At 35.9% G+C, this 26,599-nt stretch overlaps 4 protein-coding genes and 1 long non-coding RNA gene across 7 annotated transcripts; 2 read left to right on the forward strand and 3 right to left on the reverse strand.

Annotated features, from left to right (window-relative positions):
* The first annotated feature begins 2,717 nt into the window (after positions 1–2,717).
* LOC126590941 (vacuolar protein sorting-associated protein 25-like) lies at positions 2,718–6,040 on the forward strand. 2 transcript variants are annotated; one of them, XM_050256459.1, is made up of 2 exons: positions 2,718–3,477; positions 5,789–6,040. In XM_050256459.1, exon 1 carries the CDS (start codon positions 2,907–2,909, stop codon positions 3,447–3,449), a length of 543 nt encoding a protein of 180 aa, XP_050112416.1. In that variant the 5' UTR covers positions 2,718–2,906; the 3' UTR covers positions 3,450–3,477; positions 5,789–6,040. The 2 variants fall into 2 exon arrangements, with proteins under 2 accessions (XP_050112416.1, XP_050112415.1); XM_050256458.1 differs by lacking the exon at positions 5,789–6,040 and adding an exon at positions 4,164–4,729.
* A 2,717-nt stretch (positions 6,041–8,757) lies between these two features.
* Positions 8,758–9,604, forward strand: LOC126591564 (translation initiation factor IF-1, chloroplastic). Its single transcript, XM_050257297.1, has one exon. It carries the CDS (start codon positions 8,874–8,876, stop codon positions 9,414–9,416), a length of 543 nt encoding a protein of 180 aa, XP_050113254.1. The 5' UTR covers positions 8,758–8,873; the 3' UTR covers positions 9,417–9,604.
* An 844-nt stretch (positions 9,605–10,448) lies between these two features.
* On the reverse strand, positions 10,449–11,332 carry LOC126591562 (E3 ubiquitin-protein ligase MPSR1-like). Of its 2 annotated transcripts, none has more exons than XM_050257296.1 (2): positions 11,242–11,332; positions 10,449–11,133 (listed from the first exon to the last, which is right to left on the reverse strand). In XM_050257296.1, exons 1-2 carry the CDS (start codon positions 11,291–11,293, stop codon positions 10,559–10,561), a joined length of 627 nt encoding a protein of 208 aa, XP_050113253.1. In that variant the 5' UTR covers positions 11,294–11,332; the 3' UTR covers positions 10,449–10,558. The 2 variants fall into 2 exon arrangements, with proteins under 2 accessions (XP_050113253.1, XP_050113252.1); XM_050257295.1 differs by having other exon boundaries at positions 10,449–11,168; positions 11,242–11,285.
* A 3,549-nt stretch (positions 11,333–14,881) lies between these two features.
* On the reverse strand, positions 14,882–15,718 carry LOC126590420 (putative RING-H2 finger protein ATL19). Its single transcript, XM_050255883.1, has one exon. It carries the CDS (start codon positions 15,476–15,478, stop codon positions 14,882–14,884), a length of 597 nt encoding a protein of 198 aa, XP_050111840.1. The 5' UTR covers positions 15,479–15,718.
* A 4,113-nt stretch (positions 15,719–19,831) lies between these two features.
* LOC126588165 (uncharacterized) lies at positions 19,832–20,332 on the reverse strand. The gene is made up of 2 exons (XR_007611351.1): positions 20,236–20,332; positions 19,832–20,148 (listed from the first exon to the last, which is right to left on the reverse strand). It is a non-coding gene; the product is annotated as an uncharacterized LOC126588165 (long non-coding RNA).
* Positions 20,333–26,599: the final 6,267 nt, after the last annotated feature.

The raw sequence follows: 26,599 nt of genomic DNA on the forward strand, positions 1-26,599 counted from the left end.
TATATTCTGATCCTACTAATTACATGAGTATTGTTGGAGCTTTGCAATACTTAACCTTCACAAGATCTGATATTGCATACTCAGTTAATCAGGTTTGCTAGTTCATGCACACTCCATTAGTATCTCATTTTGTTGCTACCAAACGAATCCTGAGATATATCAGAGGAACTATGGATTGTGGGGTTTTTTTTAGGCTTGGAAGTTTAGATTTTAAGGCATACACAAATGCGGATTGGGCTGGTGATCCCAATGATAGAAGGTCTACAACTAGTTTTGTGGTGTTTCTTGGTTCCAATCACATGTCTTGAAGTTCTAAGAAGGAATATACAGTTAGTCGTTCTTCAACTGAAGCAAAATATAAAGCCATGACCACTACTACTGCTGAGATTGTTTGGATACAACAGTTGCTTAAAGACTTGCATATGCCGAGTTATGTTCCTCTTCTATTACATTGTGACAATATCTTAGCTATGGCATTGGCAACTAATCTAGTTCTTCACTCCAAAGCTAAGCATGTTGAAGTGGATTGTCACTTTGTTAGAGAACGTGTCCAACAAAGTGTTATTTCACTTCAGTTTGTATCCTTTGCTAATCAGTATGCAAATATCCTTACCAAAGGGTTATGTTCTCATTCTTCAGCCATTTGAGTTATGTAGAGGATGCCACTTGTATTGTTATTAGTGGCTGTTGAGGTTTGTCTCAAGGTTGTTATGAGTTGTATGAGTATAAATAGTGAGAATGCTTTGTAATAGTTAACTTAACAGAAATAGAAAGATTCAATTGCAAGATTCTCTTTCTCTCTCTAAACCTCTTCGATATATCTCTCTCTATTTCCATAGCTTATTTTCTTTATTTCTAGCAATGTTGACACTCTGGTGTGCATGTAAGAGAGAGAAAGAGAGAGACAATGTGGGGTGACATGGTAATACTAGGGAGACTAAATTAGTTGATAAAATTTTATAAACTAAATAACATGGAAGTTGATGATTAGATTATTACTTAAGCATTGATAAATGTGCTTATTCTTATTGGTAACACATCATTTATTTTAAAAAATTTATCTACAAATTTAAATTTCCTAGCATTACCTGTGGAAATACATGACTCGTTGATTGCAAAGGGAAAAAATGAAGGGAGACGGCATGGGGAAAAGGGTCAGGAAAACTGGACCATTAAATATGTGGCACATTCAGAACCTTTAGATGATATCATCCTTATTGAAGATCATGATGCTAGTGAATAGTATGTGGTCCAACAATTGACAGAGGAATTTGATATGAAAGATTTAGGCCTTCTTCATTATTTCCTTGGCTTGCAAATTGAATATTTATTTGTTCATCAATCCAAGTATGTACAAGACTTGCTGCAGAAGATAGATATGGTTTAGTGCAAGCCTTGTATTACTCCATGTCATCCTAATAAAAAACTACTCAATCATGGCAGCCTTCTATATTCTGATCATACTAATTACAGGAGTATTGTTGTAGCTTTGCAATACTTAACATTCACAAGACCTGACATTGCATACTCAGTTAATCAGGTTTGCCAGTTCATGCACACTCCATTAGAATCTCATTTTGTTGCTATCAAATGGATCTTGAGATATATCAGAGGAACTATGGATTGTGGGTTTTTTTTTAGGCCTGGAAGTTAGATCTTAAGGCATACATAATTGCAGATTGGGTTGGTGATCCCAATGATAGAAGGTATACAACTAGTTTTGTGGTGTTTCTTGGTTCCAATCACATATCTTGAAGTTCTAAAAAGCAATATTAAGTTAGTCGTTCTTCAACTAAAGCAAAATATAGAGCCATGACCACTGCTAGTGCGAGATTGTTTGGATACAACAGTTACTTAAAGACTTGCATATTCCAAGTTATGTTCCCCCTCTATTACATTGTGACAATATCTTAGCTATGGCATTGGCAACTAATCCAGTTCTTCACTCCAAAGCTAAGCATGTTGAAGTGGATTGTCACTTTGTTAGAGAACGTGTCCAACAAGATGTTATTTCACTTCAGTTTGTATCCTCTATTGATCAGTATGCAGATATCCTTACCAAAGGATTATGTTCTCCTTCTTTCAACCATTTGAGTTATGTAGAGGATGCCACTTGTATTGTTATTAGTGGCCGCTGAGGTTTGTCTCAAAGGTTGTTATGAGTTGTATAAGTATAAATAGTGAGAATGCCTGTAATAGTTAACTTAACAGAAATAGAAAGATTCAGTTGCAAGATTCTCTTTTTCTCTGTAAACCTCTTCGACATCTCTCTCTCTCTCTCTCTATTTCCATAGCTTAATTTCTTCATTTCTAGCAATGTTGACACTTTGGTGTGCAGGTAAGAGAGAGAGAGAGAGAGACGATGTGGAGGTGAAAGGGTAATACTAGGGAGACTAAATTAGTAAACAAAATTTATAAACTAAATAACATAGAAGTTAATGATTAGATTATTATTTAGACGTTAATAAATGTGTTCATTCTTATTTGTAACACATCATTTATTTTATAAATTATATATATATATATATAAATTTAAGTTTCCTAACATTAATGTGGAAATACATGACTCGTCGATTGCAAAGGGAAAAATGAAGGGAGAGGGCATGGGGAAAAGGCTCAGAAAACTGGACCATTGAATACGTGGCATATTCAAAACCTTTAGATTATTTTGAACGGTTTGGATTTAAAAGTTACGTATATATTTGCAGGTTAAAAAACATTTGCAAAGAGGACTCCCTTATCTTTTCAATACCGCCCCTTTGTTTCGTCAATCGTCGGCAAAACGGCGTCTGACCGACCTTTTGGCCTCAGAAACTCTCTGCTCCTCTACCGGTAAACTACCCACTCCCACCGTCCTCCGCCACAGTCAAGCTTCCGGCCTCCGATCGCCTCCAAGAGAGTATCAGATGCAGAAATTGGGAGATTTCAAGCTTCCCCAGTTCTTCAATTACCCTCCGTACTTCACACTGCAACCCGTCAGAGACACCCGAGAGAAGCAGATACAGCTATGGAAAGACCTCATACTCGACTACTGCAAAACCCACCACATATTCGTCATCGGATTGGAAGACCAAGAATTTCCGCTCTTCTCTAACCCCGCGATCGAGCGATCTCTCACCTACGAAGCCCGGGAAGCCTTCCTCTCGGCGTTGGTGGCGCAGGGCCGGGCGGAGTGGCTGGATAAGAGCCGCCGAAAGTGCCTTGTGCTATGGCATCGGATTCAGGACTGGGCTAATATTGTCCTGGACTTCGTCAAGGACAATGGATTGGAGGATAGTGTGATGACGGTTGAGGAAATCCGAACTGGGATTGAATCGAGGGGGACGGAGCTTCATGGGATTGATCGGACGGTTCTGATGAGGGCTTTGAAGATGCTGGAGCAGAAAGGGAAGCTTGCAATTTTTAAGGGGACTACCGCAGATGACGAGGGCGTGAAGTTTTCGATTTGATTTTGGTACCCTTGGACTCTTAATCCAGGTTTAGGAAAAACCCCTTTTGTATTATGCTATGTTTGTTTTGATTAGATGAATTGGTACTTGTGTTCAACAGATGCTTCAGGCCTAATCGCTATGAGAATATGATTTTGGGGAATCTTCTTTTGTCTCTTTAATCTTTGCTGCAATCTACACAGGCATGCTTTTGTTCATAGGTACAATAATTGTTATTTGCTTTCTTCGCTGTGGATTATGGTTTTCTATCGGTTTTTGGACTACGGATGCATCAAAGCATTTATAAGGTGCACTGTGATTGTTTACATGGTGTTTTGTTATATAGTGTGTCATCTAGACTCTTAACGAAGAGTATGCTCTATGAATTCTAATTAAGTTAACCTTTGACTGTAGTCGCTGAGCTTTTATTCTTTCGGGTTGATTTGTGTGCGGAAAGAATCAAATAGGTGGCCTGTAGAGATCTAGATTGTCAAGCATTGTCAAATGAAAAAATGGATTGTGAGATTTTATCCATGTCCAGTTTCCTCCAATTAATTCAAAGAAGAATGGAGATGAAATTAAAGGAAGAATGGAAAGCAGACGAGAAAAAGCTGACCCTCTTTAACTCTGACCTCTGTCCTTAGAGTCATAAGCTTTTTTTCTTCCAGAAAAATGAAACTGGATGACAGAGTAGGTGATCATCTTAGCTCTAACATATAAACATGCATCTTTCAGGATTTCGACTCTTCCATGTAAAAAAGCACCGCAATCTGCTCCATTTCATCTCGGTTGTCATGATTGGCATTCATATTATGTGGCACTTAATCCCTTTGTTACTAAAGTTTGAGGCCTTGTTCGTGCAAAATCATGTTCTTGAGCAGAGTGATGCTTATATTGGCTACAATCAGTCGTATTTTTATGTGTTTCCTGGTGCTTGTATCTTCTCAACGGCTTGGGATGTCTTTGGGATCCTGCTTTTTGCTGCAATTGTTTACCTGCAGGCTGCAGCAGCGGTTTGGAGGGTGTTGTTTTCTTCCCTGTAGATTTAGTGGATCAATATGAGAAGGTGCCTGTGTCTAATAACTTGTAATTTTCCATAAAAAAAAAATAGAACGGAGATGTGTGTTGTTTCTGCTCTTATGAGAAAATCTGCATGCTCGTGTGTGTTGTTTCTGCTCTCATGTCTCTGATCTCTAGCAAACACGCGTGCATGTTTGTGGGATACCAGTTTTACTATGTGAAAAGACACCGTAACTTATCCCTTTTATTTCAGTTCTCATGCTTGCATTTCTTACCTTGAAGTACATGCTCCCACTTGTGCTTAACTTGCCTTGTTCTTGCAAAACTGAGAAAGCCAAGATGTCTCGTGTAAGAGTTGGCGGATGGCTTGAGGTGAATGAGAGGACCGTACGTGTTGTCACGTTGTTGGCTTTCATATTCCTTCAACGTCTTCTCCAGCTTAAATGGTCCATGCAACTGCATGATTCCAAACTAATGGTTCATGGGATGCTGAGAAAATGGTATTCCTTGTTTGTGTACCATTACACATCACCGGCGGCTTCATTGATTTGTTTGTGAACTTCAAGCAGAACAAATTGCACATTGTAAGTCATTTTCTTTTGGGTCATTTAAGTTCCTATGCCGGTCTAGTGTTCGATGCCTTTCTTTTCCCGCAAATCATCCTCAACATTTTGCTGAACTCAAAGGATAGTCCTCCTTGTTCATTTTACCTTGGAATTACTATTCTGGTGTACTTCCCCATCCTCCATTGATCCTATCCTCCATTGATCGTCCAAGTTTGTGATTGATCGTCATACAGGTCATTTATCCCCTTCCCGGCTACTGGATCACTCCAGCACTTTTGGCACTACGGACCCTCTGCCATCCATTGCAGCAGAGCCGTTTCATGAGCGGGGGGGCTAAGCGCAGTTCTTTGAATCAAACGTTGAATGAAATCGATTCTTTTTTAGATATAAAAATCTGGATGGATCTATCTTTCTATTCATATATATATTACTTTAAAAAATGATTTTTTTCATATGCGTAGCAAGAAGCCCCAAATCCTTGATTTGGCCAGGAAAGACTGCACTGCTTTGGGCCCAGGAAGCAAAGGGCATGAGCTCGGCTGCTTCTCCTCCACACTTATTTTTCTCCGTGCCCGTTCCGCATTCGCTTCGCGTGCCATTGGCGCTTTTCTCTCCTCTTTATTCTTCATTGGACGGTTCGGATGGACTTCGCCGTTCTTTACCAACTAAACTAGAAAAGGCTGTATCACATCGAGATGTCTATTCGTTTTCCGCCCCTAATGAGATGGAGAATTTGTAACCCCTATTTATACTGTACTTTTTGGCCCTTTGCAGCAGCAGTTCCGTGGACGCTGCATCCTTCGAAGTAGATTCAGGGGACATGAAAGTTATGAGAAAGTAAGTTCCAGTGTTGTTTGTGCTTCTGTTAGTATATAAACATAAACAGACTATTTACTTTGCATTCAGTATTGATTTAAAGAGTTTCTTATTAGTACTTGTCATTCTTTAGGCTTGTGTTTCACTTGGACTTGGGTCATATTTCCATCATCTGGTACACTGTGACAATGAAAAAATCAATTAGATGGATGGGAGTATTTTTTTTTTCTATTTGTGATTTGCTGATTTTTTTTTTTATCCGAGTGATAATCTAGCTAATTAATCTGTATTCAAAATTTCAAAGTTGAGTGTTGAGGGGTGCACACTATTCTGGCCAATTTGGCCACCCTCATGTCTACAAAATTGGGTAGTTTACAAATTAGCGAAACTGGTCATGTTACTTTCCTGCTTAGTTGTGGAACTTAGTCTAAGAATGGGGGAATTCGTATCAAGTCACATAATTGGGCATCAAACTCGTCATCCACATGAATTGAACCTAACTTACAAGTATAGATTGTAGTAAGGGGTGAGGGGATAAAGTGTAATTGAAATCGTCATCCACGCACTTCAAACCTAAAACTTTCTACCCATAAGTGTAAAGGAATATTAACTAACATGTAGTAATAAGTGGCATATATCTTTTATTGTTAGGTTTTGCTGATAAATGAATTTGGAGCCTACATGGGAATTTTTTATCGTTTGTTTGCTACTTGGTTACTAGGTTAATTTCATTCCAATGAAAAATACATAAATAAAATGATGAACACGATTTTTTAGCCTCTAACACAGTTATATTTAATCAGGTCAGTTGTTTTCTTTTGATTTATTTAATCCAATGGACAAAATAGAGTTGTATGAAAGTTAAAATTATGTGTGAAGATGAACTCTCTAAAAACAACGACAAAAGCGTGATAGAATAACTGAATTGAAACCAACATTTTGTTTTTGGCTTAAATATAAAAGACAATTGACATGATATAAATCATCCATTCACTTGTGAGAACAATCTACATATATCAGGAGATTATTGTCTCGAACCTATGTCACATTTTAGAAAGTATAACTCGTACACTTTTTTTCTTCTTATTGAAAGCCGCGGGATATTGGAAGAAATTAAGCATATTATAGTTGTTGAATTCAGCCTCGTGGTTTCAAAACTTAGTTGATTGTTGGGTCAAATTTTGGCTTGGATAGCGAGGTAGAGTCCACAAGTGTGTAGACACAAACCGTGGACAAAAGATAGTAAAAATGATGGAGTTACGAACATTAAAAGTTAGACGGATTTGTTATGTTTCATCTCTTAATGCTAACATAGAGCTCTCAAATTCTTCTACCCAACAAAATTCAACTCATTCAAAGTCTAGTGATTGGTTCTTGGTTCACAATGACTCGCTTAATAAATAAGAAAGGCCCAGCCCATTCAATTTGTATAAATTATTAAGCCCAATCAACATTTAGGATCACACTAATTACAGTATAATAGTTTGACTTGATTTTAGTCTTAAGAAAAATTCTTAACAAAATCAAACAAATGTCAAAAGATTTGATTTGAAAAGTTCAAGTGTAAATCCTTTTTTTTTTGGGTCAAATTACAGTTTACAATAACAAAACTCGATTATTACTACCTTATTTTCTTCTAGTATATCAAATCACTTTATACTTTGTCATTTAGTAATACGGTCTTGGGTATTCATCTTCATTTGTAAATGAGAAATCTTAAGTTCAGTTCTTGTTAAAGACAAATTTAAATCACTTTATTACTAGCTGATTGAAGCTTAGCCCACCCCCCCCCCCCACATCTTTATTGTAGATAATATTATTTGTTAAAAAAATACTCTAAACGTCAAAGTTTTGTAACTGTAGTTATAGTTACAACTCAAATATCTTTTATATACATGTAATCTTTTATAGTTACAACTCAAATATCTAACTCTCAAATTCAACATCTTTACCTAGTTATAATCCAATAAAAAGATTACATGTATATTAATAAAAATCATTCGAATACAAATATGCAAGTGGTCGGTCCAGGGCGGTTTATAAGGCTGAAAATTGTAACCAAAATAATTAAGTGTTACTAGACCCACGTCATCTTCCTATTTTTCCACTTACCTTATAATTTCACTCATCATATAAAGTTAAAAATACTTAATACTCTTTCTCCACCCACTTTTATTCTTAAAATATCCTAAATACAATTAACATCATCCGACTTTTCACTTGTCAAAACCAAATCAAACTAACCATTACCGCTTGGATCGGCCCGTTTGGTTGTTTTTTTTTTTTTTCGGATTGACGTCCTTTTAAACTTTACATCCCATTAACAAGCTTTCTAGCCAATAAGAAAGAAAGGCGCTTGGCTCTTTAAGATTAAGAGTTGTTCCTCCTCAATTTATTTCGAGTTCGATTCATAAAATTGCGTGTTTATAATAATAATTATTTATATTATAAATTATTTTGTAAATATCATTTTTATAAATAAATTAATTAAAACTAAGTTTGTTTCAACAGTAGAAAACAAATAAATGGTTCATAATACTTTTATTAAATTTGTCCATTTTTTTGTAGTTTGATGACTAAACGATATAATATATTACTTATGTTTTGCAAAAATAATCTTTATAGAGTTATATATTATATTAATATTATAAATTTAAAATTTTAAATTCTATAAATCGATTATGAAGTGAATTGAAGAGAAACTCCACCTCAATATTGCCAAGTTAATTCTTTCAATGAATGTTTAAAATTAGAAGAACATAAGTTGGCGAATTCAATACTGAATTAGACTGCTCATTGTTTGACTTAGTCGAACTTCATTTCCATTAGTGTAAAAATATTGATGTCCTAAAAAAAAGATAAATAAGAGAAAAAGAATTCTAATGAAACTACATATTCACCCTCGACAGAATCCAATATTTACTCAAAACAACCTCAAAAATCCCCAAACCCAATCCCTTTACCTCCTCCTCTTTGCCGTCTCCACCCACAAAACATACACCAAAAGCGAACACCCATACCACCACCACCACCACCAAAAGCCATGTTAACCTCGCCATCATCCTCCCTCCGCTACCCAATCCTCCACCACTGTCCCCCTTTCCACTCTAAAACCCTAACCCTAACCCTCACCCTCACCCCATCAACTCTCAAATTCCAACCAAACCCAAAACCCCAGTCCCATCTCCACATCACCAACAACAGCAGCAGCCACTGTCTTGTCGGAAACCACTTCCTCGTCAGCCCCAAACGGTTCCCGTTCGTTGTCGCCGCGAGCAAATCCCCGGGAGTGGACGAGCAGAAGTTCAGCCAAGAAGGGCTGGTCACGGAGTCGCTCCCCAACGGTATGTTTCGAATCCGATTAGACAACGCCGACACTATCATCGGCTACATTTCTGGGAAAATCCGAAAGAAATTCATTCGAATTTTGATCGGAGACAGAGTTAAGGTCGAGGTCAGCCGGTACGACACCACTAGAGGTCGTATTGTTTTCAGGTATAAACAGGATGACGACCCAAGCAAAAGAAAGATGAAGAATTCCGAAACGAAAAATAAATCCAGGAAGGATCCTATGGACTCTCCCTAAACTAATATTTGGTTTTGGGTTTTTTTTTTTTTCTTTTTAAATTTTTAATTTTTGTTGCGAGTGACACTGAAACATTTGTGTTATGGATTGTGAATGCTGAGAATTTGTATTGTGTTATGTAATTTGAGGTTGGTCACTGAAATCTCGATTCGGGTTGGGAATTCGAATGTAGATTCTTGTGTTTGTTATCCATGGTTTTGGTTTTGGTTGAGAAATTGTAGTGAGAATTGATCCTACGGAGACATCTTGGTGTAAACAAGAGTGGTGTTGCAGATGTAGGTAAGGAGAGTAGTGTTAGATTTCTGCTTCTGTCCTCAATGACATCTTGTTAGGCGAAAAAATTTCGATGTTGAGGGAGGGGGAATCGAGCTCAGAAACTCGAGTGCATCCAAGAGTGCGAATGCATTTGTTTTGTGGGAACGGTGGCATGATTTTGTAGTTCAATCTGCTGTTCATATGACAATAGAATGCATCTTTGAGAGGACTTCGATTCGTCGAGTTTTGGTCATTGTGTTCATCGGTCGTTCTTCGATCAAAGATCTCGGATTGGTTCAATGAGTTACGGAGTAAGATGGGGTTGTCCCATCTCCCTCCGTTCTGTTTTACTCTGCATATTTTGGAATTCCAACAAAACTCCTTAACAACTGTCGTTCATGAATTTTGAGCTCAAAACCTTTGTCAACAAAAATAGAGAAGTTTTCCTAGAAATCCTCCATTGAGGAGATTGAAGAGAATTATGTGCATCATGTCTTTGGTTACGGTAAATGGATGATGGCTCGTTTGTTGTCTAGGATTAGATTGGATTGCAAAAATCATAAAATTCAAGGTATATTGAAAGCTATATTAAATGTCTTTTCAGTCCGAACATATTAGAAGGGATCAAATATATATGTCAGAAACTTATCTCTTCTAATCCTATTACGTAATCAGAATTGGAAGCGATAAGTTTCATTTATGAGTAATTCGTCTTCTACCTTCAACTCGACAAAATTTGTTGTCCAATCTTAAAAACGAAACGCAGGCGTGCTATTATTTGATGGGATAAAAAAGAAGTTTTCCTCTGGAAAATAGTTGCAAACTTGTTCATAAAGCAACGTTTGAAATTTTGAGTGATTTATACAAGATGAACGTGAATTACAATGTCAGATATCTACAACATAATTTCGACAAATTGGGCAAGTTAGATGGTTCTTTAACCAATGATCAATACAGTCGGAATGAAACATGTGTTTGCATGCGAAAACACGACAGAACTCGCCGTCCCCGAAATCCTCCAAGCAAATGGTACACCGGTCACTGCAGCAACTATATGTTATGTCCCGGCCACCTTTGCAGTACGTCAAAGGTGGTGGGAGGGCCTCTAGGGCTTGAACTTGGAGAGCCTGAGGCCTTTGTTCTTGCCCTTCCTCCATCACCAAGTCCTCCCAAACTCTATCTAGCACTTCCATTAAAACCAAGTGGAACAATGTTACGATATCTTGTGCAGGTGCTTGTGGCAATGTGTCTTGATCACGGTGATGATGAGACCGGTCGTCTCCACCTTCAAATTCCTGATCGCTATGGCTTCTGTTTGGAAGCCAAGAAAGTATGGTTCCAACAATGTGATGCATCAAGGCAATGAGAAACAAAGCCGCGGTGCAGAGCACTAAGTTGCGGATCCAAACCACAAGGCGGCTGAGTGTCGTTAATTTTGCTTGGCCTAGAAGAAACAAGAAACCTGCAATTCCGAATGCAAAAATGCACGATAAAAAACTAAGAGGATTATGAGGATATTGATGAAGAATTCTGGGATTAGAAATCATGGTGTTCATGATGAAGAACGTACCCTCGGTCGTAGTCCTGCAGCATTTTTGGTTTCTTGTTCGGTATTTGTTCATCGATGAAGTTGTTTGTCCAGAGCTGCCAAAACCCTTCTGGGAATTATTATTTTTGTTATGCAACTAATTAATTAACGTCAAGGTAGAGCAGGACACTAGAACCACAACTCTACTTTGTTCTGGATGCATTCCAAAAATAGGTGCACTTTTTTTTTTTTTAACCAACAAGGTAACGGCGGAGGTGAAATTTATTTTACCATGCCAGTAATGGCTTTGCAGTTGGGTACCGGCCGCAGCAACGGCGGTCGATCTGCATGTATGTTGCATGTTGTGAGGGGAAGTTATGGTATAACCAACACTTTTAGGGGGCGTTTGTTGTACCGGACTGTCTCGGACTGGACTAGTTGCAGGGACTAAGCTGGACTGGCTTAGACTAGACTAAGCTGGACTAACTTAGTGAAGCGTTTGGTGCTGTGTCGGATTAAAAAACGGGACTCATATATTATATTATTAAATTTTATATTTACAATATTTTATCATTAATTTAATTTATATATACCAATATTTTATTATTAAATAATCATTTTCCTTTCTAAAACCATTTATTTTGGTCAAGTTTTAATCATCTTCTTCTCTCATTTTTTCATCCGCACACTGCATCCCTCCCCTCTCCCTTTTCGGTCCAAATCCCTCTCTCTCTTCCCTCTGCCTCTTTTCCTCTCTTCCTCTTCACTGCAAATCTATCTCTGCCTCTTCTATTCCTCTCACAAAATCCCTTGCAAATCTTAAAATCAAACCAAAGAGAAACAACGAAAATGAAAATTTAGGAGTTGGCGGCGGGATGCATGCATGAGTGGCTCGAAGGTGGGAGATGGGGTTGAATCTGCTTTCGATTTCTGAGTTTTCTAGGTTTTTGGCTTTTTTGGGTTTTCTGGGTCTCTGACTTGGAGATCTTATGGACAGATGAGAGGGAGGTGGGGAGAAAGACAGTGGGAAGGCAAGTTCTCAGGCATGGTGTGAGGCAAAGTGGAGGGAAGCAGGGAAACGGGACTAGCAATCCCCTCCTTTTCGGGGGCTCTCGCTAAGCCCAGTTAACGAAGGATTTAATCGGCACGAGTTCGACTTAATCCCACTAAACTCAATCCCGGCTTGCACCAAACACAAAATAATAATCCTACCCAAGTAGTCCAGTCCAGTCCCATTTAGTGAGGGCAAACAAACGCCCCCTTACTATTTAGTTTCCCAAGGGATATCTCAATTTGTTAATTTTATCATAAACCTAATTGGTTACTTCGGGTTACTTAGAATTACGTAACTAACCAAAGAATTAACAAGTGAAACTTGAGAGTTTAGGCAAGAACATAATTTATGACCTCAACTAATAGGAATCACGGGAGGCGCAAACATTGGACCCGGCTTCTTTGCCCTCCCACTTCCCATACACTCTCATCCCCTTCTATTTTGTGCGATCAAGATTAAGTCACGTTAACATTTTATATTGATTTTTTTATAGAGATAATAAAACAAAAAATAATAGTAATATAAAATGTTAACGTGGCTTAACCGTGACCGCATAAATAGGAGGGGATGGGAGTGTATGGGAAGTGGGAGGGCAGAGAAGCCAGGTCTGCAAACATTAGCCAAACTCAGTCGCTAGACGAAATGGAAACACCCAACTACATACTATGTTTTTCTTGTGAAGTATAAATAAAGGTTATTTTATCGGACCTGGCTTCTCTGCCATCCCACTTCCCATACACTCTCATCCCCTCCTATTTGTGCGATCACGGTTAAGCCACGTCAACATTTTATATCACTATTGCTTTTTGTCTTATTATCTCTATAAAAAAAAATCAATATAAAATGTTGACGTGGCTTAACCATGACCGCACAATATAAGAGAAGATGAGAGTGTATGAGAACTGGGAGGGCAGAGAAGCCAGGTCCTATTTTATTGATACTTCACAACTTTTTAGATGAAGTGTAAATAAGTGTTATTTTTTTAAATCTCGAAATTAGTCCAATTCTAAAATCTTGATTGAATAATATTTGACTACTAAAAGATGAGCAGGAACTCATACTTAAAATTTCTCAAAATTGTTCGTTGTCAATTTATAGAATTTTGTATTTATAATTAGAACCGTTCATATTATAAATCATCATATAAAGATCGCATTTGCAAAAAATCAATTAAAACTAAGGTCTTTTAGTCATCAAACTATTTAAAAACAAATGAACAGTATTGGTAAAAGCATTATGAACCGTCTATGTATTTGCTATAATAAATTAACTAAACGACCTTAATTTTAATTAATTTTTTGCAAAGATTATCTTTACAATGTGATTCATAGTATGAACAGTTCTGATCATAAGTACAAAGCTCCGCAACTAAAATACTAAGAATTTTGAGTAGGAGTTCCTACTTATTTTTGAGTAGCCAAGTATTGTTCATCTTGATTTCGGCATGCATTTATGAAATTCCATTTTTCAAAACTTTTTGAATTGGAGTTCGAAATATGTATTTTCTTGTCCAATTCGACACAAAATTGGGCCTAGTGTGTGAACCTAAAACTTAGTAAGCCAGCGTATACGTCAGTTAAACGAATTCTCACAAGCATCAATATAAAGAAACATTTTTTCTAGTGAAATGTAAAAGTACAAAAGGTATTATATTTACAATTAGATAATATTGGGTACTCATGCACCTCATCATCTGACACGTGTTTTTTCAACTAACTTTGGTTAATTAACTAATATTAAATGTTCCTTTTCCAATTTCGAACAAAAATTAACTATGATTAAGTGAAAGACTACATGTCAGATGATGAGATGTATGGTGAGCATACACTATAGTTTATGGTGGTGAGCAAAAATGCACCCTTAATTTTTCTTGGGCATTAAAAACAAGGAACACGTGACATTTTTTTATTAGACCAAACCAGAAAGTAAGTACATAAAATATTTACTAGTGAGTACGTACGTATTATCCTTTTCAATTTACTTTTTCTACAAATACTATGGGATTGAAGATAAAATGTGTACATCCTTTTACAAAGCTGAGAAACTAATCAAGCATAATCAAGGGGAAAATCGAGCATAATCAACCCAAACACACTTAGTGCGTCATTTCTGGGAAAGAGACTTGCATGAAAGAAACACTATTATTTGGCATTCCAAACCAATCACGTGTTGTTATGTATTGAAAATTTTCCATTTGTCAATAAGTAATAGATTTAGGATGCCGGATATATTGTCCCCATTTCATGTAAGCAATGAGATGCAACCGAATGGACATCGTTTGAGACACAAAAACTCCTAGAAAATTCATTTTCAAAACCTTCGCATGTGATTGAGGCACTATCCAACCATGGATGAGAGCAATCCTCAATTCCTCAACAATGTTTGACCGACACCGTCGTACTTAAGTGGCATTGAAACTTGGGAACTTTGCTCGAACCACTCAAAATTTGTTACAAACAACCATCCAGTCCGTCCACCTGACCTCGCCGGAGAACCAAACCTCATCGCAATTTACTTTGACAAATCTATGGCCACGACGTTGCCAATACTGGAAAGAGAACGGTGCTCTCCACCATGGTAGGCTCTTGCCGAAGACGACAGTCCAACCAAAAATAATGATTAAACGCCTCATAAATCCAACACACAATTACGACAAATCGGGCAAGTTAGGCTCTTCTTCAACCAAGTGTTCATGCAGTTGGAATGGAACGTATGATTGCATGAGGGAAAAACTTGACACAATTGATCGGTCTCAAAATCCTCCATGCAAATAACACAATCTTTACAGTTAATTTTAATTTCTTGGCTTCCATAAGCTATAGCTGGTGGCATTTTGCTCTCCAAAACTTGTTCCCTTTCTCGCTGCTGCCTCTCGTCTCTTCTTTCCTCCAATGCCTCAACAATCGAGTCCAAAATTTCCAAAACCCTTAAATTATGAAGGAGGGTTGCTTGATAAAATGTAGCTTGGTCGTTCCATTCTGAACCGTTGTCTAGTCGAAACAATCGTTGTTGATCCCCGGCTTCAGTATCAGGGTTACTACTCCTCTCGTAATAGGGCGTCCTGACGAACTCGCAGATGTCATAAAAGAGGGCGATGACAATCAACGTAAGTATGATGGAGAATGCTATGATGCAGAAATATACGAAAATCATAGTGCTTATGAAAGAAAGAAGAGAAAAAACAGGAGGTGGGATGACAAGCTTAAGGGCTTCAAACGTGTTCATGGTGATGACGAATGAATGCTAACGTTTGCTCGATCAATGATCAATGATGGCTTGGGAATCCGACATGGATGCTTTGCTTTGCTTGGTATTTGTCTATGAAGTTGTTGAACGGCAAAACTGTTAGACCCATATTCGAGATTTTGCGGTTTAAACAAACTTTTTGAAGATCTATAGATTGATAACTTTGTTAGTTTTCTCTTTGCTACGGGTATAGACGTTGGAGATTGTTAAATTCGTTGTTCGGGTACAATTAATTTCTGTGTTAATTACTCTAAAACAATGTCTAAAACAAAAATTAGTATTTTTTTTAAAATAAATATTAATACTTTTTTAAAAGGTTATATTAAAGAGGGGACTATTTAAAATTTTCGCACGACCCCTAAATTCTGATAGACAACCATCACATTTCCAAAAAGGACCCCTTATAACTTATTCCCTGTGTTAACTTTTATGTAAGAATTAGGGGTGCAACTCGGATAAAAATATCTGATTCTAATAGATTTTGAGCTGAAAAGTTTCAAATATTGCATCCGATTCAAACTTGAAACTGAAATTTTAATTTTGAAAATATTATATATGAATTTGACTGTATTTGAATATTTCGAATCTAATTAAAAATTCTTAAACTTGCCTAACTCTGTTATTATATAACCTAATTATGTACTCATCAATTTTTTATATGTTCATTTTTTTTTTGTTATACAATATAGATTCTATTTTCTCAATTACAACTCCCTTAAATATATTATATACAAAAAATGAAAACTATAAAAGAAAAAAAAATGTACATATATATATATATATGTATATATATGAAGATGAGATACTTTTGATCTTGGGATAGTGTATGTAGATGAAGTTATACGACTCCCATAATTATGTATTTTTGATCCAATTCGACAGAAGATCAGGCTTAATGTGAACTAAAAACTAACTCAGCGTATATGTCAGTTGGACGAGTTTTCACAAACATCGATAAAAAAAGTTTTTTTTTAGTGAAATGTAAAAGAACAAAAGGTGTTACCTTTACAATTTATTTTTTATACAAATAATATGGGAATGAGATAAAATATGTACTCCCTTTTCAAAGCTGAGAAACTAATCAAGCATAATCAGGGGAGGTGGGGATCGAGCATAATCAAACTCAAGCACACTTAGCGCATCACTTCTAGGGGAGAGACTTACGCGAAAGCAGACACTATGGTCATTTGGCGTCCTAAATAATCACTTGTTGTTACATATTAACAAAATTTCGCTTGTCAATGCGTGACAGATTTAGGATGCCCAGATCCAATGTCTCCATTTCATGTAAGTCATGAGATGCAACCAAATGGACATCGTTTGAGACCAAGGTTCTAGAAGACGTTAGACGTTAGTTCGGCGGCGGACTCAGGCCTAGCGCCTAGGCGAGCCTTGACAGGTATAAATTAATTTATTATTTATTGTATAAGTAAGTGCATGTTTATACTTCAAAAAATACATAATTGTATTGGGATACATAAATTGAAAAATAGAATGACATATAAATTATAAAGTATTATAGCATATTGAAAACATGAGGGATTCATTAAAGTATTCTACAAGCTATACAATTTATTAAAAAAATGTAAAATGAAAGTTATCTATCATCTGTCTAAGTGAGAGTTGCGATCTAGGTGAGTGCCTAGGCAGGTCTATATGGGCTAAGCGGATGTCTAAGCAGGTGTAGGTGTCATTTCTTAATTTTCAAACATCTAGAAATTAATCGGGATGATGGTTAGCCGTCTAGCACCTAGGCAGTGCTAGGCAGGGAATTTTAGCACAATGTTGAGACACAAAAACTCCTTGAAAATTCATATTCAAAGCCTCGCATGTGATTGAAGCACTAATCACACCCCGGATGAAAGCAAGCCTCAATTCCTCAACAATGTGTGATCTCCACCGTGGTACTTAAGTGGCATTGAAACTTTGGTTGAACCACCAAAAATTTGTTACTAACAACCATCCAGTCCGTCCACTTGACCTCGCCGGAGAACCAAGCCCCATGGCAATTTACTTTGTCAAATCTATATGGCCATGACGTTGCCAATATTGGAAAGAGAACGGTGCTCTCCACCATGGTAGGCTCTTGCCGAAGACGACAGTCCAACCAAAAATAATGATTAAACGCCTTGTACAATATTTTCGCGTAGACCCATGCACGCCTCATAAATCCAACACACAATTACGACAAATCGGGCAAGTTAGGCTCTTCTTCAACCAAGTGTTCATGCAGTTGGAATGGAACGTATGATTGCATGAGGGAAAAACTTGACACAATTGATCGGTCTCAAAATCCTCCATGCAAATAACACAATCTTTACAGTTAATTTTAATTTCTTGGCTTCCATAAGCTATAGCTGGTGGCATTTTGCTCTCCATAACTTGTTCCCTTTCTCGCTGCTGCCTCTCGTCTCTTCTCTCCTCCAAAACCTCAACAATCGAGTCCAAAATTTCCAAAATCCTGAAATTATGCAGGAGGGTTGCTTGATAAAATGTAGCTTGGTCTTTCCATTCTGAACCGTTGTCTGGTCGAAACACTAGTTGTTGATCCCCGGCTTCAGTATCAGGGTTACTACTCCTCTCGTAAGGGGGCGTCCGGAAGAACTCGCAGATGACGTAAAAGAGGGCGATGACAATCAACGTAAGTATGATGGAGAATGCTATGATGCAGACGTATACGAAAATTATCGTGCTGATGAAAGAAAGAAGAGAAAAAACAGGAGGTGGGATGACAAGCTTAAGGGCTTCAAACATGTTCATGGTGACGAAGAATGAGAATGCTAACGTTATGATCAACAAAGGCTTGGGAGAATCCGACATGGATGCGCATACTTTGCTTGGTATTTGTCCACGAAGAAGTTGTTGAACGGAAAAACTGTTAGACCCATATTCGAGATTTTTGCCGTTTAAATTAACAAACATTTTCATATCTAGAGCTTGATGACATAAATTTGAAAATCTGGTTCTACCCTTTTCTGGAGTGGTTTAATTGTTTTATCTTTGTTACATGTATAGACGTTGGAGTCTTGGAGATCGTTAAATTTGTTGTTCGGGTACAGTTTTTTGTTTTTTGTTTTGTTTTTTTAATTTTTTTTTGAGTTCTCAGGTATAGTTAATTTCTGAAGAGTTTTAACAAAACACTTTCGGTACTGTTCACTTTTAACGAAAAACTACATTTTTACCTTTACTTGGTACTATGTATTCACTACACATTTATTTGTCATCTTTCATTAAAACTAAATTTTTTTTAACTTTTCGTTAGTTTTCCTTAATTTCTATGTTAATTACGATACATAAAAAAAGCCGTTTTGGGACCTTATTTTATTTTATTGAAAGGTGGTATTCTAAAATACTAAATAAATTATGAGGAGGACGATGCAAACTTTAGGTTAGAAACTTCGTCTCTTCTTCCTCATCTGCACTACACTCACCTGCGCCGCGCGACTTCGAGAGGTTTTTTGGGTCATTGACTCATCGTCATCGATCGTCTCTCCCATTCCCAGTTTCTACAGTCTCCACTCCAGTCCACACTCTTCATTCTCTCGACATGCTCTTGCATTGCATCTCAATTCTCCAATCTCCATAGCTTGGTTGCGACCTACGAGCCTGTGACTTCGAGGAGCTCGTCGATTACGAAGAAGAGGACACTACTAGGAAACCAGTTATTAGTGGCGTTTTGAAAACCGACAAAAAACATATATTACTGTCGAATTTTAAGCCAAATCCGACAGAAAATGGCTGCAGTGGCGGATATAATAAGCGACAGAATTGCCTGCGTCAGGAAATTAATTTTCCGACAGAAAATGCTCTAAAACCGACAGAAATTGTGTCGGATATAACCGACAGAAATTCTGTCTGTTGAAACCGACACAAATTGCTTAAACCATTCGACAGAAAATGAATTAATAATGAATAAATAAAACCATTTCCTGTCGGTTTTAACCGACAGGAATAAATTAATAATTAATAAATCAAAACATTTTCTGTCGGATAAAACCGACAGTAATGCTATTAAAAAGAAAAAATATATATAAATCACTTTCTTTGTCGGGTACATTATTACAAGAACAAAAGAGAGCCGATAATCGTTGACATTGAGGAAAAATATGTTTACGAAAACAACAGCTAAAATGGTTTTGAGAAGATGTTCACACCACACAGTTTGTATTTGTCTAATTCAGCTACATACTATGTAGCTTATTCGAATTCACCTAGGCAGACGCAAAAAAAAAATGCTAATTATCTTAGTCATTCATGCTGTATATATTAGGATCACTACTTGTATGATTCAATCCTCAGACGGGAAGCAATTAACAATGCAAGCGAACCAAAGATAAGAAACTTGTGAACAGATTATGCATGGTTTACGTTTAACAGAGAGAGCAAGAGCAAGAAGAACAAGTTATCTAGACATTTACATTAAAGGATGCAGAACGTGAAATCCTTGGCACAGACCTGTATAATACATTTTTATGAAATTCTACGTCCCCGTCAACCTTCAGTTCAACTGCTTTATCTTTCAAATGTTGCAAGCTTTCCTCATCTGCCTTATTCCGACAACTACCCACAAACTGAAGCTTAGGTCTGGGCAAGTGTGCATCTAATTTTCCTATGGCAACTGCAAAGGCCTCAAGTTGGAGACCAAGTGCCTGAGAATGGAACAACCAAATTAGAAAGGACTTGCAATATCCACAAATAATAAAGGCCCCATAAACAAGCCGCAAAAATCTTAGTACCTTGTGCTCATAAGGTTTATATTCCCACCTTCTTTGGCCGAAACTGAGCAACATATATAAATTTTGCCGGTTCAGCTGGCCTTTCCAACAACAGCGCCTACACAAACAGCAACTTGTTAACAATCACACAGAAAGACAATTGCAAATTTGCAGCTCATCTCACACAAAGACTAGTCAAATCGTTGAAAACCACGTTTCAAAGTAATATGTTAAGATATTACTGATAACAAACCTGAAGTCTATAAGTGTCACAAGGAGGGTAGACCCGCTTAGACCGTGTGAGAAAGTTACAGAGCTTTTCGATATGGGACTAAGTCCAGGACGAATTAACCATAACAAGATGAGCACAAGAGCCTACAATCCTTATTCACTTTAACGAGACGACTAATAACTTTCTGTTAGCTAGCTAAGCTTGGTAGCTAGAATCAAGTACTACTATGCTGTGAGTGTGAGACAGACACCAACGAGAGAGAGAGAGAGTCTGTTTGCAGTGTGTGTGGAATTGTTGGTTGGAATTGGTTGCAAGTGTTCGAACAGAATAGAAAAGAAGATAGGAGAATGATAAGGAAATGAGGACAGCAGAATAGAGGAAAGGGAAAAGCACCGGCGCAAGGAAGATGGAGGTGTTTTAAAAATTTAGGTTATTTTAATTACTGTCAGTTACAACCGACAGTAATATTTTAAAAAAATAAAAACCGATAGAAAAATTTCATTTTTGTCGGTTATAACCGACACACAAAAAAAGGCGGCAAAATTCCCTCCGAAAATTTTAAATTTTCCCTCAAAATTTTAAATTCCCCCCAAAATTTTGTTACGATTTTAAAAAATAAAATAATAATTATTTGGTTTAATAAATAAATAAATAATATGTATTTAAATAGAATATGTTTTTAAAATTAAATAAATAATTTATTTGTTTCTTTATCGCATATTTTATTACATGGATTATTCTCTATTAATTCTTTTTATACATATTCTATTTAAATTATTTATTTTATTTAATAGAGAATAAATAGAGAATAAATAGAGAATAAATAGAGAATAATAGAACTTGTATTTAAATAGAATTTGTATTTAAATAGAATATGTATTTAAATAATATCTTTTTACATGTAAAATATGTGATAAAGAAACAAAAAAAGAATTAATAGAGAATACTTTTTAAAATAAATAAATAATATGTATTTAATTAGAATATGTTTTTAATAATTAATAAATTAATTAATTATTTAAATTATTATCTATATAGATAATTTTTACACTTTTGGTTTAATAGAGAATAATCCATGTAAAATATGCGATAAAGAAACAAAAAAAGAATTGTACAATGAAAATGTAATCACACAAACTAAATATTGTCTAATTAATACTTGAAAAACATAAATAAATATTGTCTAATGAATAAATTTGATATTCAATTTAAAATATTTACACTTATACTTAATGGAAGTATAACATTAACTCTAAATGTTTGTTTAATTTACCATTTTGATGCGATACGCATTCTACGAAGCGTTTTTCAACGATCCAACCGTCAAACTTGTTTGTACACACTCTGAGATCGCATACGTAAAAAATCACAAAAAACAAACATTAAGAGATTAGGTAACAAAACAAAAGTTTTCAACGGTTATAAACGAAAAATCACAATTTAACAGTTACTTTAGCTCCGATTTTGATGATTTTTTACAGCTACACTCCTCGACCCTATAAGAATGCATGAACGAATTCGATCTTCAATTTAAAATATTTATACTAGTGGATAAATCTTATTTTATACTTAATGGAAGTATAACATTAACTCTAAGTGTTTGTTTAATCTTCCGTTTTGATGCGATACGCATTATACGAAGTTTTTTCAACGATCGAACCGTCAAACTTATTTGTACACACTCCGAGATTGCATACGTAAAAAATCGTAAAAAACAAAAATTCACAGATTACGTAACGGAACAAAAGTTTTCGACGGTTATAAACGAAAAATCACAATTTAACGGTTATTTTAGCTCCGATTTTAATGATTTTTTACAGCTACACTCCTCGACCCTATAAGAATGCAATGAATGAATTTGATCTTCAATTTAAAATATTTACACTAGTGGATATCTTATTTTATACTTAATGGAAGTATAACATTAACTCTTAAGTGTTTATTTAATCTACAGTTTTGACGCGATACACATTCTACGAAACTTTTTTCAATGCACATTTTAATGCAAAGTTGAGTGAGGGAATATATATTGTACGAAACTTTTTTCAATGATCTATTGTACGAAACTTTTTTCAATGATCTAACCGTCAAACTTGTTTGTACACACTCCGAGATCACTTACGTAAAAAATCACAAAAAACAAACGTTCAGAGATTAGGTAACGGAACAAAAGTTTTCGACGGTTATAAACGAAAAAAATCACAATTTAACGGTTTTTTTAGCTCCGGTTTTGATGATTTTTTTTACAGCTACACTCCTCGACCCTATAAGAATGCAATGAACGAATTTGATCTTCAATTTAAAATATTTACACTAGTTGATACCACAAAATCTTATTTTATACTTAATAGAAGTATAATATTAACTCTAAGTGTTGGTTTAATCTACCGTTTTGATGTGATACGCATTCTATGAAACGTTTTTCAACAATCCAACCGTCAAATTTGTTTGTACACACTCCAAGATCACATACGTAAAAAATCGTAAAAAACAAACATTCAGAGATTAGGTAACGGAACAAAAGTTTTCGATAGTTATAAACGAAAAATCACAATTTAACGGTTATTTTAGCTCTGATTTTGATGATTTTTTTGCAGCTACACTCCCCGATCCTATAAGAATGCAATGAATGAATTCGATCTTCAATTTAAAATATTTACACTAGTGGACAAATCATATTTTAAACTTAATGGAAGTATAACATTAACTCTTAAGTGTTTGTTAAATCTATCAATTTGATAGGATATGCATTCTATGAAACTAGTTTCAACGATCCAACTGTCAAATATGTTTGTATATACTCCGAGATCGCATAGCTAAAAAATCACAAAAAAAAAACACTCAGAGATTAGGTAACAGAACAAAAGTTTTCGACGGTTATAAACGAAAAATCACAATTTAACGGTTATTTTAGCTCCGATTTTGATGATTTTTTACAGCTACACTCATCGACCCTATAAGAATGTAGTGAACAAATTCGATCTTCAATTTAAAATATTTACACTAGTGGATAATTTTTTATACTTAATGGAAGTATAACATTAACTCTTAAGTGTTTGTTAAATCTATCAATTTGATAGGATATGCATTCTATGAAACTAGTTTCAATGATCCAACAGTCAAATATGTTTGTATATACTCAGAGATAGCATGTGTAAAAAGTCTAAAAAAAAAAACATTCAGAGATTAGGTAACGGGACCGTGAGTGAAAAAAAAATATTTAAACCATTTGTTTATTTATTTATTTATTTATAATCAATATACCATTTTAAATAATATAATAGTCAATTTCTGTCGGTTATAACCGTCAGAATAATAAAATAATAACCGCCAGAAACTAAAATAATAAAATAGTCAATTTCTGTCGGTTATAACCGCCACCATTAACTTAAAAACCGCCAGAATATATTAAAAATATTGAAAAAAAAGAATTCAAAAATACTGAGGGTTAAATCCGCCAGTAAAAATTCGCCAGGAATTTCTGTCGGATATATCGGACAGAAATTAACTTTAATCCGACAGTAAATAAATTATGTGTCGGATATTTTTTATCCGTCAGAATGGCTTATTAACCGCTAGGATCTTCCAACACCTAAAGCTAATATTGTAGTAGTGGGAGAAGCCCCCTGACTCTGCAGTTTGCACTCTGCAGCTAAAGTCAACAGCGAAGGCTGCGAAGCTCCCAAAAAGTGAGTTTTTGTTCTACAGATTTGTAAATGTTCAATGTTGAATTTGTTAAGGTATTGGAAAAATTACAGAGTTTTGGATTTGAAACCAATTGGATTAAGGGGAATCTGACAATTTGTTATTTGTCTACTGATAATTCTGATAGTATTTTCATGCTGGTTAGTATGTATGAACTAGACCATATTGGTTGTTTGCTAGATCCAGATGCACATCTTAGCCTAATTGTCTATCAATTATATATAGATGCATATATCATATTCATATGACAGTGAGGACCCAAACTGCATATAAACAAGAACATCGTCTGTCACAATTTCCTGGCATTAGCCGAACTTTGATTATTTAGCAATGAGTGGCACCTAAAACTGCATGATCATGAATGCTACTTAATGTGTTTGGTATCTGTAAAAGAAAATGAAGTTGGTCATTTTATTTTATTTTGAAAAGAAATCTTGTTTTGGATATAAAGATTGGAGTTTCACTTTTCTTAGTTCATGTACTTGTAAGCTTGTCTTTTCACATCTGGATGCACATAAAAATTTGTTTATCAATTTTGTCCAAGAAATACATTGCCATTGTTTTGGTTGACCAGTATAAATTGAGGTTCAAATTTCTCGCTTACCCTTCTTTCTTTCTTCCCCCTTGATTGAGAACTGTCCTTTACTGCTTGCATTAATATATGACATACATGATCAATTGTAAATAGTAAATATTGGGCTAATGGTAAATATTTCTGTCAAAAATGTCATGTCATAGTAGGTCTCGTCTGGACGATGTTTTTGTCTCAGACATTTGTGGAAGCAACTCTGGGATTCCATATGACTTGTTTAATTAAAGTCCCACTTTTTGTATTTTGCAAGTTAGCAAATTTAAGTCCCACTTGTTTAATTTATGCTATCAAAGTGTGTTTTTGCTTCTTTTTTTTTTTGGCCATAGATTTTGCCTTTTGACAAGCTGACCAAAATAGAAAAACAAAACAATCTGAGTTGGCTTATAAGTTAAAATACTGTGATAGTTTTTTGTGGGAGATTAAGACCTAAAAATTTGTAATGTTTATTTTATATGAATTTTAGGATTGTTTCTTCTCTTGTGTGATGATTGGTACTTCATCTTCTGGAGCATCTACTGCAATGTCGTCCTCCTCCCAATCTAAAAATGTGTTGAAGCGTAGTTCGGAAGATGTGGGACGGGAATATGGGATCTTGGCAAATCCTACAAACTCAGATAAGGTGAAATGTAAGTTGTGTAACAAAATTATTAGTGGACGAGTACATAGATTAAAACAATATGTAGCCAACATAAGAGGAAATGTAGCGGCATGCACAAAGTCTTCGGATGAAGATAAAGCCAAATGTCGAGCCGCATTAGAAGAAGAAAAAAATAAGAAGAAACAAAGGGATAAGCACATTGTGGAAGTGAGGGAAGGGGTGCAACTTCAACAAATTCAAGAAGAAGAAGAAGAAGACATTGAAGTGATTGGGTCAAGGAAAAGGCCTTGCACTCTTGGACCTATGGATAGGTTTGCATCCTCCATCAATCCCGATTCTTCAAATGAGGGAAGTAAGAAGACTTGGCAACAAAACATCCATGATGCAATTTGGAAGGAAAGAGCACATCAAGTGGATCAATATGTGGCTCGATGGGTGTATGAAGCCGGTATTCCTTTCCATGCTATAGATAATGATAGGTTCAAGCGTGTGATGGAAGTGGTTGGTCAATTTGGTTCGGGTTACCTACCTCCAAACCAATACGAATTAAGGGAGCCATTATTGAAAGAAGAGGTAGAAAGAGTAAAAAAGTCACTCAAGAAACATGAACAAGAGTGGGCTTTGAATCGTTGCTCAATCATGATCAATGCTTGGAGTGACCGAAAAAGAAGAAGCATAATGAATTTATGTGTCAATTGCAAAAAAGACACCATATTTCTTTCTTCTAAGGAATGCTCTAGTGAAGCACACACCGGGGAATATATCTTTGAATATGTTGACAAGTGTGTTGAAGAAATTGGGCCTTAAAATGTGATTCAAGTGATAACCGATAATGCTTCTAACAATATGGCGGCGGCAAACATGATGAAAAAAAAGAGGCCGAATATGTTTTGGACATCATGTGCCACTCATACTTTGAAACTCATATTTTGAATCTCATACTTCAAGGGATTGGTAATCTCCCTAGGTTCAAATGAGTTATTGACAAGGCAAAGGCTTTCACTATCTTCATTTATGCACATCATAAAAATTAGTATTGATGAGGAAGTATACCAAGAAAAGAGACATAATAAGGCCTGGAGTCACTAGATTTGCAACTTCTTTCCTCACATTGCAAAGCTTGATGGATAAGAAAAAAGACTTGAAGGTTACGGTTGCTAGTGATGAATGGGAACAATGCAAACATGTCAAGACTACAAAGGGGAAAACGGCATATGCTACCGTAGTGAATACATTTTTGGAGTGGGGTCTCACTTTG

The sequence above is a fragment of the Malus sylvestris genome, chromosome 11, assembly GCF_916048215.2.
Source record: "Malus sylvestris chromosome 11, drMalSylv7.2, whole genome shotgun sequence".
Classification (NCBI taxonomy): Eukaryota; Viridiplantae; Streptophyta; class Magnoliopsida; order Rosales; family Rosaceae; genus Malus; species Malus sylvestris.

Excerpts from the sequence above, each read along its gene's own strand:
- LOC126590941 (XM_050256459.1), top strand. The coding sequence starts at position 2,907 with ATGCAGAAATTGGGAGATTTCAAGCTTCCCCAGTTCTTCAATTACCCT.
- LOC126591564 (XM_050257297.1), top strand. The coding sequence starts at position 8,874 with ATGTTAACCTCGCCATCATCCTCCCTCCGCTACCCAATCCTCCACCAC.
- LOC126591562 (XM_050257295.1), bottom strand. The coding sequence starts at position 11,264 with ATGCTGCAGGACTACGACCGAGG. Across the intron at positions 11,169-11,241 it reads CTGCAGGACTACGACCGAGG|TTTTTTATCGTGCATTTTTG; the intron begins GTACGTTCTTCA and ends TAATCCTCTTAG.
- LOC126590420 (XM_050255883.1), bottom strand. The coding sequence starts at position 15,478 with ATGAACACGTTTGAAGCCCTTAAGCTTGTCATCCCACCTCCTGTTTTT.